Consider the following 16,648-nt stretch of genomic DNA (forward strand, 5'->3'; position numbering starts at 1 on the left):
TAATAATCCTTTAGGTGAGTGTATAAGGGGGACTTAGAAGGACAGAGGGCAGCTGTAGAAAACAGGAATGAGGAGATGTAACTATTTTGAATATACCCAACAACATATTAATGTTCCATTTCTGCAGCAGAGCATTGGAGAGTTGGGGTATAATGCTGATCAATCCAAGGCATATGCCACTGATTAAAGGGCCTAGCAACACCACTACTCAATACGAACATTCTCCTAATCCTCTCCTCTTCCCCAAGTACAAATGCAGTATGGCCTGCCAAACCGAAGAATGCATATCTGTATAGCAATCATTGGGGAGAAGCAGAGATGGTAAAGATGTCCAACTACCATCTAAAGTCTGTAGATAACTTAGAACATATTATTGGCCTCAATTCACTAAGCTTAACTCCTGTCTTTAATAACTCTTCTGAGCTGTTTTACAGTTATCACAATTATATCACCATGGTGATAACTGTAAAACAGCTCAGAAGAGTTATTAAAGGCAGGAGTTAAAGGGAACCTAAACTGAGAAGGACATGGATTTTTCCTTTTAAAATAATACCAGTTGCCTGAATCGCCTGCTGATCCTGGGTCTCTAATACTTTTAGCCACAGCCCCTGAACAAGCATGCAGATCAGATGCTCTGACTGAAGTCAGACTGGATTAGCTGCATGCTTGTTTCAGGGTGTGATTCCGCAACTATTGCAGCCACAGAGATCAGCTGGACTGCCAGGCAACTGGTATTGTTTAACAGGAAACATCCATATCACTCTCAGTTAAGGTTCCCTTTAAGCTTAGTGAATTGAGGCCAGTACAGTACTAGTTCAAAAGTTTAAAATCATTTTGAAATGATGTCTGTTCACCATGGCTTTATATCGTGTTAAATGGGAACATGTTAGTAAGAGTCCTGTTTTACTGTAGGCCTGAAATACAGTATAATAAATATTAAAAAAAAGGCACATTTCTAATGACAGTAACAGATTGCCCAGCAAGCTCTTGGTGAGCCCGAACTCCTAGGAGTGTGTGAGCGGCTAAAATGACCAAAAAGCCCTCTTACGAAAATGATATGCAAAACAGACATTTCCCTTCTTAAAACAGAAGGTATTTGCAGTTATTCAGGTTGGAGTGGGTATATGAGGTGTCCCACAATGCATCACTGCTGAATATGCAAATCATCCCTTTGCTGTCCTTGATAGCTAAACACACCTCCAGAACCACTGAAATGCAATGATGTGTCAGCTTGTTAATTGTACAGGCTCTGGCAAATTGAGAAGGCAAATTTCTGTTTTTCTAATGGTAGTTTAATACTTTGAAAAGGTTTAGGACAGCACTCAGGCTAAAAAGAAAACATGCAATGTAAATTGATGTGCTATGAGGTTAAAAATATGCAAAATCGGATGATAGGTCAACAACACCAAATGTAGTTAAAAGCTCTTTTATTCAAAATCCATTAAAAGCAACAGAATCCAGCTGTATATGTGCCAGCACGGTGGTTTTTAAGCCCTACAGCAAGAACAGATTCTGTTACTTTTCATAGATTTTGTTATTATATTTCAATAACATCTTAAATTAATATTTTTTTTCACACAGTTAAAATACCCCACTGAAAATGAAGAGATATTGCTGCTGAGATCAATTATCGATGTAAATCTACCAAAGTTCTTGTCTCATGATCTCCCTCTTTTTGAGGTAAGAAGTTAAATGTTCATTTTTGTCTTCCTCTTCATGTGTTTTTTTTTTTCAAACTAAAACATCATTTTAAAAATTGTTAGCATATCGGACTAGCCTGCCCACACTGTCCCCATTAACGACAACTTCTGCCAAGAATCCAGCGTGTGTACAGCAGCCACCGACCCTTTTCGACCGCTCGACCAGCAATCCATCCGGACAGTTCTCTCCACTTTCACCGACCTTGTGATGTCACTCCCATGTTTCTCCACCCCTCTCTGCATAGAACAGAAGACATTGCTCATTTGCAAGCCAGCGGCACATCTGCACAACCTCCTCCCTGCAATGTCACCTGAGGGCAGAACCAGATCATCCACAAGGCAAATCTAGGCAGTTGCCTAGGGCCTGGAAAGAGTCTAGGGGCCTGGTGGATGCTACTCCCCACCAAATCTTACTAAAAAAGTCAGGTGATCATCAGTGGTGGGCAAAAACTGCTATTTTGCCTGGTGGCCCATTTCATCTTAATTATTTTCTACCTGAGGGACCGTGTCCTAATCCCTGTCAGGCAACACTGATTCAGCATGTATACTGGCCATAAGATTTCTAGTTACATATAGACAAAGATATGGACACAGACAAAACTGCAAATGAGATATTATTTCAGTATAAACTGATTAATTAAAGGCCTAATTTAATAAGTCATCTCCAGAGATCTCCAAACATCTTAACCACTTGAGGACCGCAGTGTTAAACCTCCCTAAAGACCAGGCCATTCTTCTCAAATTAGGCCATTGCAGCTTTAAGGCCTCGCTGCAGGGCCGTCCAACTCAGCACACAAGTGATCCCCCTCCCCCCCTTTTCTCCCCACCAACAGAGCTCTCTGTTGGTGGGGTCTGATCGCTCCCCCAGTGTTTCTTTTTTTTTTTTATAAATATTTTATTTTTTAAATAAATATGCCCTTTTTTTTTTTTGTACTCCCCCCTCCCTCTGCCAGCCAATCAGCGTGATCGGCTGTAATAGGCTTAAGCCTATGACAGCAGATCACTTCCCTGTCTCTGGAGGGGACAGCCGTGTGACAGCGCTACTTTAGAGCGCAGCGCTGTACAGGGTAATTTGACTCCGTCTAACAGTCTCCTAGCGGCAATCACTGCAGGGAGACTGAAGGCGGAGCTCCGCATTGGCGTGCGCAATCTCCTGCAAGCCACACCCCAACGACCTTACGCCGATTGGCATTAGGCGGTCCTGGGGCTGATGCCGTGTCCAATCCCGTTGACGTGACGTGGTCAGCAAGTGGTTAAAGGACTTTCAATGCAGGAAGGGTTAAACAGAATTTACTCCCCTGGGGTTTCTTCCAGCCCCTAGCAGCTGTCTCAGCCCCTCGCCACAGCCCTGGTGTTCCGCGTTGCCCTGCTGGCCGTTGGTAAAGATCGTGACCTCACCGGCGGTTTTGGGTCTTCTGCGCCTGCGCAGGCATTCGTGTCCACGCATTCACATCATCTCGCGCGCACAATTACTGCGCAGACACAGTACTTACCAAATGATGTGGACGTGCGGGCATGAATGCCCGTGCAGGCGCAGAAGACCCAACCTGTCGGTGAGATCACGATCTTTACCGGTTGGACAACGCTGAGGAACGGGGCTGCTGTTAGGATCTCATGATTTGTCACCCTTTAAAATCAAAGTCAGGGTTGCTAAGAGACATCTAAGTTGGTAGTTGTATAATTGCATTTACAAATCTACTGCAAGAGTTATTTTTTAATTATTCAAGTACAGTCTGGGTTTATCATTATTATTTTTTTTTAAAGTTCTCACTGGATGCCTACATACCGTATATACTCGCATATAAGCCGACCCGCATATAAGCCGACCCCCCAACTTTTCCCTGAAAAAACAGGGAAAAAAGATTGACCCCCATATAAGCCGGGGGTAGGAAATGCTGGATTGGTGCAGCCCCCCAGTGTGTCCCAATATAGCTAGTATAGTGCCCAGTATAGGTAGGTAGTGTCCAGTATAGCTAGTATAGTGCCCAGTATAGCTAGTAAAGTGCCCAGTATAGCCAGTATAGTGCCCAGTATGGGTAGGTAGTGCCTCAGTTTAGCTAGTATAGTGCCCAGTTTAGCTAGTATAGTGTCCCAGTATGGCTAGTAAAGTGCCCAGTTTAGTTAGTATAGTGCCCAGTTTAGCCAGTATAGTGCCCAGTTTAGCCAGTATAGTGCCCAGTTTAGCTAGTATAGTGCCCAGTTTAGCCAGTATAGTGCCCAGTTTAGCCAGTATAGTGCCCAGTTTAGCTAGTATAGTACCCAAGTATGGCTAGTAAAGTGCCCAGTTTAGCCAGTATAGTGCCCAGCATAGGTGGGTAGTGCTCCCCCCCGCTCCCCCCGCGGCCGCCGCTGCTGCTATTACCTTGTTAGACAGCGGCCGCTTCCTAATCCGCGTTCCTCTTCTTTCTCAGAGTGTATCACAGCAGCGCGCCCGGCGCTGCTGCTGTGACGATGCAGGGGGCAGGAAAGAGCGCGGCTCCCTATAGCGGCGATCTGTATCGCCGTTACCAAGGGAACCGCTCTTTCCTGCCCCCTGCATCGTCACAGCAGCAGCGCCGGGCGCGCTGCTGTGATACACTCTGAGAAAGAAGAGGAACGCGGATTAGGAAGCGGCCGCTGTCTAACAAGGTAATAGCAGCAGCGGCCGCGGGGGGAGCGGGGAGGGGGGGAGCGAGGCGCGGACCACCCGACCACCCACCACTAGACCACCAGGGAAGACTCGCATACAAGCCGACCCCCCAACTTTTGACCCCCTTTTTGGGGGTCAAAAATTCGGCTTGTATGCGAGTATATACGGTAAGTCTGTAATGACACATCTGCTAATTTACAAGTTACAATAATTCAGCAACCCCTATGATTTTTTAGCATGACCCAGGCCACGGTTGCATAGTTTTACCACTTAGCAGCACACGTTGTTTTAAATCCAGCCCAGATTTGCTGTTGCTGTATTACTCCCCTGTGGATATAATTGGAGATACGTGGAGAAAGCATAAATCAGGTCCACTATACAGTCGTGGAGAGGCACACTGAAATATCCATTCTCCACGTGGTTTTGCAAGATAACTGCTCAGATAGGACCTGCTGGTTTTCCCTGACTTACAACCCACAGACAAGTAATACGCTCTTTGCTTCCAATTGTGATGATTTTGACATCTGTAAGCTTGCAATATAAATGAGAGGCATACAAACGAGATCTACCTTTGCATTCACAGGATACCAGCCTACAGTGTATTTGTGCCTTTAAGCCAAGAATAATACGCTACTCCTGAAGTGACTTATACAACCGTCTTATTCATGAAATGCGTTGGGACATTGAGTATATCTCGGCCATTGTATATCTATTGCTATTAGAGTATATACGGACACTCTGATCCCAGTGTGACCCCACTTTACTTTATATAGTGGGGGTAACTACTTGGAAACGAATTCCGTTCAAAAGCCCCCATACAGGGGAGCAATTGAAAAATTGTATGAGCCATTGTTATTGTTTGTAGCACTGATTACTGTGATGGCTGTATCAGCTTGTGTCTGTTCTAGCTATATGCACATTTTCTTAAATATGTTTATGTGTTTATAATAAAATATATGATTTAATTATTAGATGATCTGACTCCAAACTTGTCTCTATAACTCTGAATACATTGAGAAGCTGGTTTTACCCAAAAGCCCTATTTGCCCATATCGAGATTAGCATCTTATGAGGGCTAAAAGGGACATACTTATATGTAACTTTATTTGTTTCATATTATTTACCAGGACCTATTGGTCCATTTATATTTAGGGCATTTGAATCAGATCCACTATACTGACTTCTTCTAATCAGGAATAAACATTATATAAATAAGCAGGCTGTTTTCCTAATTGCTTTATTTCATCATTTTGTGCTTATTACAGGGTATAACATCTGACCTGTTTCCAGGGGTGAAATTACCTAAGGCTGATTATCAGATTTTTATGGAAGCCATAAAAGAAAATTGTGAGCGTATGAATTTACAAATGACAGACTTCTTTGCAGAAAAGATTTTGCAGATTTATGAAATGATGATAGTTCGTCATGGCTTTATGATTGTTGGGGAGCCCTTTGGTGGAAAGACCTCTGCTTATCGAGTCTTGGCAGCTGCATTAAATGACATATGTGAAAAGGTGAGGAAGTCTAAAGTGTATTTTTCATGATGCTTCCTAATGACGACTTGTTTCTGACAAACTGACTGAAGTCAGAAAAACTTGCTCCTAGCAACCAGTGAGCATATACAGTACCTTTCATTTTCCCCTATGGTAGCAGAAGCCCGGGGGTGGGTGGGTGGGGGGGGGGGTTACTGGTTTATGTAGCAAAATAAACAACAACAACAAAACTAAAAAACAAAAACAGGCAATGTAATCCAGAAGAAAATTATGAATTTCTCTGCAGAATTATACATTTGAAAGATTCGCTGGATTAGAAATTTCTATAAGATAGAATTTAAAGGGTACATGATGGTATAAAACCTGCCTAGAATTAAGCTGTATCCCTCTTTTCTTTTTTTGTCTCACTGTAAAACATTCAGGCATGTAAATTACTCTTTCTCTTCAGTTGAACTAAAGCTACACACACTGGATTAAAAGGAATACCAGCCTGGCAGTCTTGCTGATCTTCTGCCTCCAATACTTTTATACATAGACCCTGAACAAACATGTAGATTAGAGCTTTGTGGAAAAACTGACTAGATCGGCTGCATACTTGTTTGGTGTGTGTTTCAGACACTACTGTAGCCAAAGAGATCATCAGAACAGCAATCCTATATTGAAAATATTAGACTATAACTGTGGTAGGGATTAGATTGTGAGCTCCTCTGAGGACAGTCTGTGACATGACTACGTACACTGTAAAGTGCTGCAGGAGATGTCAGTGCTATATAAATACATAATAATAATATGGTAGGACATTATACTATGACTATTAGATTGTAAGCTCAATATACACAATATAATGGAGGAGGAACTTAGTTCTACAGTTGCTGACAGTGATACTCAGAGACGACAGGGGACCTGCCACAGATAATCTATAAAAGTACAAGTTTTATTGAAACCAAGTCTAATAACAACTTTAAAAAATCCATGAAATGGCCACCTCCTCACGCAGACCCACCACACACATCAACAACATACACTCCTGGCCAGATAAAATGACTTGTGAGCTCACAATCTGAAAGGGCAGTCCAGATTTATATCATCAAATAAGCATCCAAAGGGAACAAGGTAGCAAAGCAGCAAGCCAGCAAGATTGTAAGCTCCTCTGAGGACAGTCAGTGACATGACTATGTACTCTGTAAAGTGCTGCAGAAGATGTCAGTGCTATATAAATACATAATAATAATATGGTCGGACATTACAGTTTGACTATGGTAGGGATTAAATTGTAAGCTCCGGTGAGCAGTCAGTGACATGACTATGTACTCTGTAAAGTGCTGAAGATGTCAGTGCTACATAAATACACAATCATAGTTCCAAATGCTACTGGTTCCCCTGAAGAGTGTTCAGAGTAGAGTACATAGTTGTGCACATTGTTCCCCAAGTAGCAGTTGTTTGGTCAGAGAGACAGTGTGAGAGGGAGTATGAGCAAAGGGTGAGGGTGAGCAAAGTTAAGCTACATACTCACCGCAGTGACTGCAACGACCCAGGAAGATGGATCCAGCGAGGTGTCCCTCATGACAAGTGTCCAGCGATTCATCTTCTTGCCAGCGGGTATGCGTGATGTCACGTGACATTACACGACGAGTGCGAACAGGAAGTCAAGCGACCACAGTACTCTACGGGGTGTCATTAGGGATCTTAAAGATCCGACCCTCAGTGTCAGTCATTTATCACCACACAACGCTAAGCGATGTTTACGTGATCGTGCATCTGAACCCATGTCGCAACATCGTGTAAATGACTACTCGTCGCTCAAAAAAAAAATTGATGGACATCGGGAAAATCATTGGAAAATTCGTGAGGTGGTACATAGCATTAGAGAGAGGGCAAACCGACAGCATTAATGGAAATACATTATTATGCCAGCCTCAATTATAAGTAGTGATGGATGTAATTACACACATTGCTTAGATGTCCATTATCATTGTTTGAGCTTTAGATGCTGCCCTCCTATTTAGGACACTCACTCACAATGAAAGACAAAACCTGCATCCCCCACTGTGTCCATTACACACTTCAAACACTGTCCTTGTGAATTCAGGGAGAAGTGCAGCCTTTGTGTCCCAGAGAGAGGAGAGGATCAGATGATCCTACCGCTCCATAGCTTGTCATGGCAATCGTCCTGACATCTAGACATGCCGGACATTCTAGCAGAGCACAGGGCTGTCTGCAAAGTTTACTGTTTCTTTGTCTCGCTCTGCAGACTTAACAACATTTGGGGGTAGGGCGCTGTCACCTCTGTACACTAAATAGTGAGGGACTGTCTCAAATCTTTCTATGAATCCTTATTAGATGTATTCCTAAGAACACTTGTGAGAGTAGAAAACTTTCTCTACATACCCTTAATTGTCAGTCACTCAGGCTCAGGGTGGAGGGGCAGAGAACAGCTATAAACCAGACACCTTCTTTTTAGGGAGTGTCTATAAATCTGAACTCCGAATGATTCTTTATCAGTGACTTAGCAGAAGGCTATTTGTGAAAAGAGCAGCAGGCTATTTCTCTCCAGTCCCTTACGGGTCGGTCTTTCAGGACAGGAATTTGTTTTCCCCTTTGGACTGACAGTAATTTATTGCGCATTTTCCCATCAAAGCGCTCCAAGCTGCTGCCTGGGTGGTCTGTAGGTTAAGGCGCCTCTGTGTGAATATATGCATATAGCCATTCTTGCTTAGTTCTGGTACTTGTGAGCATGGCATAATTATGTTGCAGCTTTACTTCTTGCTTGCCCAGTTTTAAAGCTGATCAGAAACCTTATGGGGTTTGAAGGCAGAGGGCCAGATAATTGTCAATCTGTTATATAGACACATTGAGGCAGGAGATAGAAAGGAGTGATATTTTCAACAAAGTTGGAATATCACTTCAAAAGGTTGATAGCTTTTAACTGTATTGCAGTCTGCACAAAGTAGATGCTTTTGTAGTCACCAGTAGATGGTTAAAATTTCCGACAAAATATAATCAGTGCACCTACTATGTACATGGGAAATAAATGTAGTCTGAAATAAAATGTTTTTCTGTTTGCTTGTTTTTTTTAGGGTCTTTTAGATGAAAATAAGGTTCAAATTACAGTAATTAATCCAAAATCAATAACAATGGGCCAGCTTTATGGACAGTTTGATCCAGTGTCTCATGAGTGGTCAGATGGTATACTGGCAGTCAGTTTTAGAGCTTTTGCTTCATCAACAGTAAGTCCAATTTTATTTATCACTTGCATTTAAAATGTGGAAAGTGGCTTACTGTATTAAGATATTCACATTTACTACTGTGGTTTTCAACTTAATACAGATAAATATAATGATTAACAAGACCTGCTTAACAAGACCTTGATTGATTTTGCCGCTTGATTCTCCACTCGATTCTCTTATCTTCCACTCGTTATTATTATCTTTTTCCATTCACTTCTATGAGAAATTGAGCGGTAAAGCGATTGAACGGGAGATCGGACATGTCGGAAATTATCTATCGAACCATCTATCTTCTGGAAAAAATGCATGGTGTATTCCCAGTATTAACCTATTTTGGTTCCTGGACATAGAAACTACGTCCAGGAACCATGAGCGCTACCGCGCGCTGCCACGGCCGATCGCGCGCGTGCACGCGCGCTCCTGGCCCGCGGTTCGTTAGCCAGGCAATCAGTGAATCGGGCTATGGTGCCTGATCACTGATTCCTCTCCCCCGCTGAAAAAGCGACAGCTTCTCTCGGAAGCTGCGCCTTTTCTGGCTGTAACGTACCCCATGCGTCGCTCTAAGCGTGTGTTATGCTTGGAGTGACGTCATGTAAACAAACTCATGGCCGCTATCTTGTGGCCAAAATGTAATACTACAACTAAAAGAAAAAAACAACAACACACATTTACATTATAAACCTATTGTTTACCTCCCACCCTCCCAAAACTACCCAAATAAAATGTTTAATATATAAAGAAAAAAACATTACAATAAAAAAAAAACATGTAAATATTTACCTAAGGGTCTAAACTTTTTAAATATCAATGTAAAGATGAAATATTTCTATATTTTTTTATTTTAAACTTGTAAATAGTGATAGATGCAAAACGGAAAAAATGCACCTTTATTTCCAAATAAAATATTGTCGCCATACATTGTGATAGGGACATAATTTTAATGGTGTAATAACCGGGACATGGGCAAATAAAATACGTGAGTTTTAATTATGGAGGCATGTATTATTTTAAAACTATAATGGCTGAAAACTGAGAAATAATGAATTTTTTCAGTTTTTTTCTTATTCTTACTGTTAAAATGTATTTACAGTAAAGTGGCTCTTAGCAAAATGTACCCCTCAAAGAAAGCCTAATTGGTGGCGGGAAAAACAAGATATAGATCAGTTCATTGTGATAAGTAGTGATAAAGTTATAGGCTAATGAATGGGAGGTGAACATTTCTCAAGTGAAAATGACGGAATGCGAATGGGTTAAACTGTTCTAAACTGATAATGCACAGCTAAGCAGTACTTTTGTTATGTAAAATAAATATATGTTAAAATTTACATTATTTGTTTTGTGTGTGTGTTTGGTGTGTAAATAGCAAAAAAACATGAACATGCTCTTGGAGCCTTAACCACTTCGCATCCAGACCTTGTTTCCCACTTATGGACCAGAGCAGTTTTGACAGTTTAGCTGTGTCCTTATTTAATCAGTAGAGTGTTGTACCATGTTAGCCATCAGTAAAAACAAGGAGTTTTGAATCAGGATGATTCATCTCTAAGTTAGCCAATAAATGGTATCATCCTGATTCAAAACTCCTTATTTAATCAGAAATAACTTTATCCCTACTTATGACACAGAGATGAAATATATATTGTTTTTTTCAAACTAGACTTTCATTGTATGCCATTGTTTCCCTCAAACAATTTTGTTTTGTTTTCTATGAATTTTAATGGGAAAAACAAGGAAAAAAATAGAAAAAACACATTATTTCTCAGTTACCAATTCCAGTTTAAAAATAAAAAGTGCTACTGTAGATAAAAAAACACAAATTTTGTTTGGCTATTCTTACCGCTTATCACAAAACTTAGATTATGTTCCTGTCACAATTTATGGTGAAGATATTTGATTCTGAAATAATGCTACAAAGTGTATTATTCACTATGAACTGAGAACATAAAAGTATTTTTTATGGTAAAAATCAATCTCATTAGCTCAGGAAACATATATCCCCATTCACCAATTAGTGCTGCATCAGATAGTGCCAGAAATGTGCACAGGAGCAAGCCCAATTCTGCACTGCACTGCTTCTGCTATAAGACGTATATCTACTGACTCGTGGCTTAGATGAAATCACAGAGGACGTAGATATACTGTAGTGGTGGATAAAGTGGTTAATAGCCTTTTCCTCCCAACTATAGATGCTGGTAACAAGCAGAAAATCCACATACCCACAAGCATAATCACTACTCCTTTTACCAGCTCTTATGACTGTTAGAAGTAGGTGGAGGTGCCTTGCAGGGAGGGACAGCAAATAGGGATGCTTGTTCGGATTCCGCGTAAATGCAATTTCCGATTTTCCGATCGTAAATTTCATTTCCGCATCTAAATTCATAAATCAGTAATGCAAGTGTGGTAGGCAGATTTGCGCAGAAATTTTAGCGGAAATCGCGGAAATTTCCGCCAACTTTAACATCAATTTTCTTCAAAACTACAAGGTCTTGTTCCTACTTTTCTGCTTAACAGTCCCTGAAAATTTGGTGTTTCTAGCACCTATGGGGGCTTTACTATTAACCTCTAAAGTCGGCATCATATCGTATAGCAGTTCCAATGCGGATTTTCACTGTAATTTCTGCCGAATTAAACATCAATTTTCTCAAAAACTACAATGTCTTTTTGAAATATTTTTTTTCATCTTGTTTCCACTTTTCTGCTTAACATACCCTGAAAATTTGGTGTTTGTAGAACCTAGGGGGGCTTTGCTATTAACCGCCAAAGTTGGCCGCTGTTTACTGTAATGTAAAATGCAGAAAATTTGCATTACCGATATGCGGTATTATGCCGACTTTAGAGGTTAATAGCAAAGGCCCCATAGGAGCTAGAAACACCACATTTTCAGGGAATGTTAAGCAGACAAATAAAAACAAGAGGAAAAAATATTTCAAATAGACTTTGTCGTTTTTGAGAAAATCAATGTTAAAGTCAGCAGAAATTACCGCAAAATCCGCATTGAAACCACTATGCGCTATGACACCGACTTTAGAAGTTGATAGCAAAGCCCCCATAGGTGCTAGAAACACCACATTTTCAGGTAATGTTAGGCAGACAAATGGAAACAAGAGGAAAAAAATATTTCAAAAAGACCTTATAGTAATTGAGAAAATCAATGTTAAAGTCGGCGGAAAATCCGCATCGGAATGCGGAAATCGTTAGCAGAAAGCGGGATCGGTAGCGGTAATTGGCAATGGCGGAATGTGGATTTTCGTCGAAACGGAAATTGGCATTTCCGACCATCCCTAACAGCAAGGCCTTCACCTCTTTGCAAAGCACTTTCGGGGAGAACAACGTTCTTTGAGCGTTACCTAATCCTGTTGGTGCTCATTAATAAAGGACATGAGTTTATGGTGCTATGTGATCATCCTGATCATGACACAATCAGATAAGCATCCCTGTCCTGGATAATGTGGGGGTTTCCTTAGGTCCTTTTGGGTAATATGTACAGGGGGCTTACTAAGGCTATGGGAATGCAATCAAGACGGCGCACAGCTAGGGCCTTGCATGCACAGTAGCTTGCAACTGATCTAGGCAGTGAGATTTTGAGGGGCACAGAGGCACAGCAGGAAGGCCTGGGAGGAAACCAAAGGATCTGTAAGACTTCAAGGGGCTGCAGGAAACCCCAGGTAAGTAAAGCTCAACTTCTTTCCTGCACTTTACTGTTTATCTGTGATGACAAAAGTGATATCACTTCTACTCTTTTCCTTTTTCATTCCATCTCAGTATTAATATCTTTACTGCCACAGCTTACTGTCCCTCACACAGCAAACATCACCTAGACAACAGGCTTACATCACTATGTAAACTCTTTAAGGGAGGGATCCAATTACCTTCTGCTCATAGTGTCCTTTTCTTATTAAAAATAGTAAGTTTTCTGTTATTTGCCTGCTGAGATAAGCTTGTTACAGTAGCTTATAGTGAAACCCGAATTTTAGTTACTGACTTAGGCCTCAATTCACTAACCGGCGCTAAGCCGGTTAGGAGGCCTTAAGAGCTAGTAGGTGCAAACCCTGACGTTAGGTGGTTTGCGCCCACAGGACCACCCACATCGCGCGCAGCGTGGCAAGACAGTATTAGTGCGCAGTGCAACGTTATCGTCGCACCCGCTGCCCTGTAAACGGCGCACCCGGTGCGAAGAAAATGGAGCATTGGGTGCCCCCGAAATGGCGCATCAATGCCTCGTAATGCGCCGTTTTGGAGGCACCCGATGCTCTGTTTTCGTTGCACCGGGTGCGCCATTTACAGGGCAGCCGGTGTGCACCACGCATTAATACCATCCCACAGCACTGCGCGCGATGTGGGTGGTCCTGTGCGCGAAGAAGCTCCACGCGGCCGTTAGTGCGCACAGAGCTACTTAAGGGGCACTAAAGGCTTTTCACAGCGGCGCTAACACTTAGCGCCGCTTTGTGAATCAAGCCCTTAATTTTTTTGTCATTTTATTAATAAAGTTATGTAATTTTAAAAAAAAAGTTGTTTTGTGGAATCTAGATGTCGGCTATTATACGGACATCCTTAATACACTACTTTGATTGGCCAAATACTTTCAAGCCAAAAGCATTGGACCAATCACAGGTTGCAGAATTTTTGTGGAGATTACAGTAGACCAACACTACCGAGTATTTCCTAGTCCTGTGATTGGCCTAAAATTTCAGATTTTAGGCCAATCACAACACTCAAAATTCTGAAATAGTAGTATTGGACCAATTAAAGACTGTTGTAGTTTACAGCAGAAATATGAATACAATGGAAATTTTAGACCAATCACAGGTCTTGGATACTACTGAGTTTTACCAAGTCATTTGGTTGGTCTAAAGTTTCCACGGTACAGTATTGAGATTTCCACGGAAAAATTTTGCATTCTGTGATTGTTCCAGTGCTTTCGAGCTCTTTGATTGGGCTAAAATCTGAGTCGTGGTAATGAGGTATATTCAAGATTTCTGAGACTGATTTCCGGTTACCATTGCGGTAAGCCCATTTCCATTTTTTTATTTTCGGATGTTACAACCCCCTATAATCTCCAGTGTACTTTTTTTTTCTTTGTTTTCCAACTTCCCAATTTGTTTCAGAGCTGAACCTGTTTTTTACCTTGAATAGCTTCCTTCACTGTGGCAGGAAAGCAGGAAAGCTCCAGCAGGTACAGCAGATAATGCTTAAAGCTAACTCTGTCATGAGTTGGATCTTATGTAGGTTTAAGGATTTAGGAATCCAGTACTTTACAGTAACCAGTGGTAATAAAACAATAAATTAATGAAGTTTAATGCTTTGTGATTGAATCAATCTTTTCTTAACTATGAATGGGAAGTGTGTGACAGAAGTTTTGTCTTTACTTTGAGCTTTATATCCATGCACAGTGTATTAAGATAATTTCTCATTGCAGACTCCGGACAGAAAATGGCTGATTTTTGATGGGCCAGTTGATGCTGTTTGGATTGAAAACATGAACACAGTTTTAGATGACAACAAAAAGTTATGTTTAATGAGTGGAGAGATTATACAGATGTCTCCACAGATGAGTCTTATCTTTGAACCAATGGATTTGGAAGTGGCTTCCCCTGCTACAGTAAGCATAGTTTCTTACAGTTTTTTTAAACACGTCAAGTATTTTTAGAAAACAGAGATTATTCATTCACATAGTACTTTCCTCATTGCACTGCTACCGTAAAATGTATTTCCTGTGAATACATAGTTTTACATTTTATTCTGTTTCACATGTCCTTATTTAGTACTAACAATTTTAAGCTTAGGCTTGCTAAGTAACAGCTTATGGTGAACCAGAATTTCTAGGCGTGTGTAAGGGGCTAAAAAGGACCAAAACCCCCTCTTACTTAAATGCCATGTAAAACAGAACAAGCTGACACATCATTGCATTCCAGTATTTCTTGAGGTGTGTTTAGTTTTTCAGGGACAACAAAGGGATGATTTACAAATTCAGCAGTGATGCATTGTGGGACACTTCATTTGCTCCCTCTAACCTGAATAGTGGAAAGTACCTTCTGGTATAAGAAGGCAAATTTCTGTTTTGCACTTGATAAGTAAGTGGCAGTCAATTTGCATTTATAAAGGGGCCCATACACTCAGCCGATTTTCTGGCCGACCGATCGATCAAAATCGGTCGATCAATTGCAAATCGGTTGGCCAATCGACCGATCGACGGCCGATTTCGATCGATTTCGATGGATTTCCATCGAACTGGCATGGTGGAAAATCTAGGTCGATCTGATGAGATTGCTTATCATTTTGCATTGGCCCTAATGGAAATCTGATGGCAAAAAAATGCCATCAGATCGAATTTCAATAGATTTCAAACTGAAATCTATTGGAATTCTATCCTGGTAAAAAATGTGGTGATGTGGTAAAACACATCAGGTAGATCATCAGATGCATTTCTTATCTATCTGCTGCTAATCTGATGAGTGTATGGGCACCTTTAGCAATGCACAATGTTTTTGTATTGCACATCTGTACTTTTGCATTGCACATCAGTAGTGGAAGAAATTAACCAACACTGCAGCTGCAGTTAGGCTTCTTTTCTACCAGCTATGATCCACATCAAAAAGTGGATCGCAGCTATTTTGCTGATTGCAACAGCAATTTACATGTAAATTGCAGTGCTCATTTTCCAGTTTTTGCTCATTTTTCCACAATTTTTGGTACAATCGGTGGCTTGCGATCATGCTTTCAAGTAGAAAAGGGCCCTTAGTTTGTAGTAAGTCGAGGTGGGGGAAGTGGTGCACACCATAGGACATAGCCCATAAGTTCCTGGGTGCTCAGACCTATGGTAACTGGACAGCCAATAGATCAGTAAGGTAAATGGTCAGCAGTCCAATCAGAAATACAGTATATCATCTTTATTGCTGCATAGTAAAACCACTAATGAGTCACCTAAGCCACAAATTCTAATAAAAATAAAACATGAGTAAATTAACATTTAAAACGAATGTGCACCAAACATCGAGAACAACCTGAAACGGGGCTATCAGTGTATCGCGTGCTGGTAGCTGTACATTGTTGCGGAAGATGTCAGCACTATATAAATAATAATAATAAGAAGAAGGGCTTTTGTGAAGCAAGTATATTCTTAGTATTTATAGGATATATAAGGTAAATGCTGTTACTTTGTGAAAACTATATTATACATACGTAAATTCTACATTTAACTCCCTCGATCACCTGTCCAAATTTTTCAGGTTTAATAAAGTTGAATAGATGATTTTGCCTTGACTCATACAATTTTCATATTTGATGCAGTCATTCCAGAGTCATATACTCCAGGATCCAGTCACAAAAGCTTGCAGCTGCTAGAAGAGTGGATACTTCCTAGCTAGGTATCAGCACACCTCCTCCCTAGGCTGATTCAAGATTAGCACTTGTGGCCAACATTGCAGATACAGCAGGTTTTTTCATTATGAGTCTTTTCCTGTAGCTGAAGTGCTGGTCACAAGACTAACCTCTTACCAGCAGAAGGAGGAGGCAAGGTAAGAGAAGTCTGGTGATCTGTGGTTAAAAGGAAAGACTGGATTTTGCCCCTTCCATGACTACTTTATATGGGTGATGATGAGATAG

General features: G+C 41.0%; 1 protein-coding gene and 1 long non-coding RNA gene across 4 annotated transcripts in view; one reads left to right on the plus strand and one right to left on the minus strand.

Moving 5' to 3' along the window:
• LOC137524699 (dynein axonemal heavy chain 7-like) overlaps positions 1 to 16,648 on the plus strand; it is a 565,826-nt gene that overhangs the window by 249,874 nt on the left and 299,304 nt on the right. For both annotated transcript variants that reach the window (XM_068244848.1, XM_068244849.1), the window contains 4 exons: positions 1,582 to 1,680; positions 5,595 to 5,843; positions 8,900 to 9,049; positions 14,463 to 14,645. In XM_068244848.1, coding sequence (XP_068100949.1) covers positions 1,582 to 1,680; positions 5,595 to 5,843; positions 8,900 to 9,049; positions 14,463 to 14,645 — 681 coding nt within the window. The remainder of the gene's footprint in view (positions 1 to 1,581; positions 1,681 to 5,594; positions 5,844 to 8,899; positions 9,050 to 14,462; positions 14,646 to 16,648) is intronic.
• The window catches only part of LOC137524700 (uncharacterized), a 156,651-nt gene that overhangs the window by 133,571 nt on the left and 6,432 nt on the right, over positions 1 to 16,648 (minus strand). The gene's annotated exons all lie outside the window — the stretch shown is intronic.

This window comes from Hyperolius riggenbachi, chromosome 7 (genome assembly GCF_040937935.1).
Source record: "Hyperolius riggenbachi isolate aHypRig1 chromosome 7, aHypRig1.pri, whole genome shotgun sequence".
Taxonomy (NCBI): Eukaryota; Metazoa; Chordata; class Amphibia; order Anura; family Hyperoliidae; genus Hyperolius; species Hyperolius riggenbachi.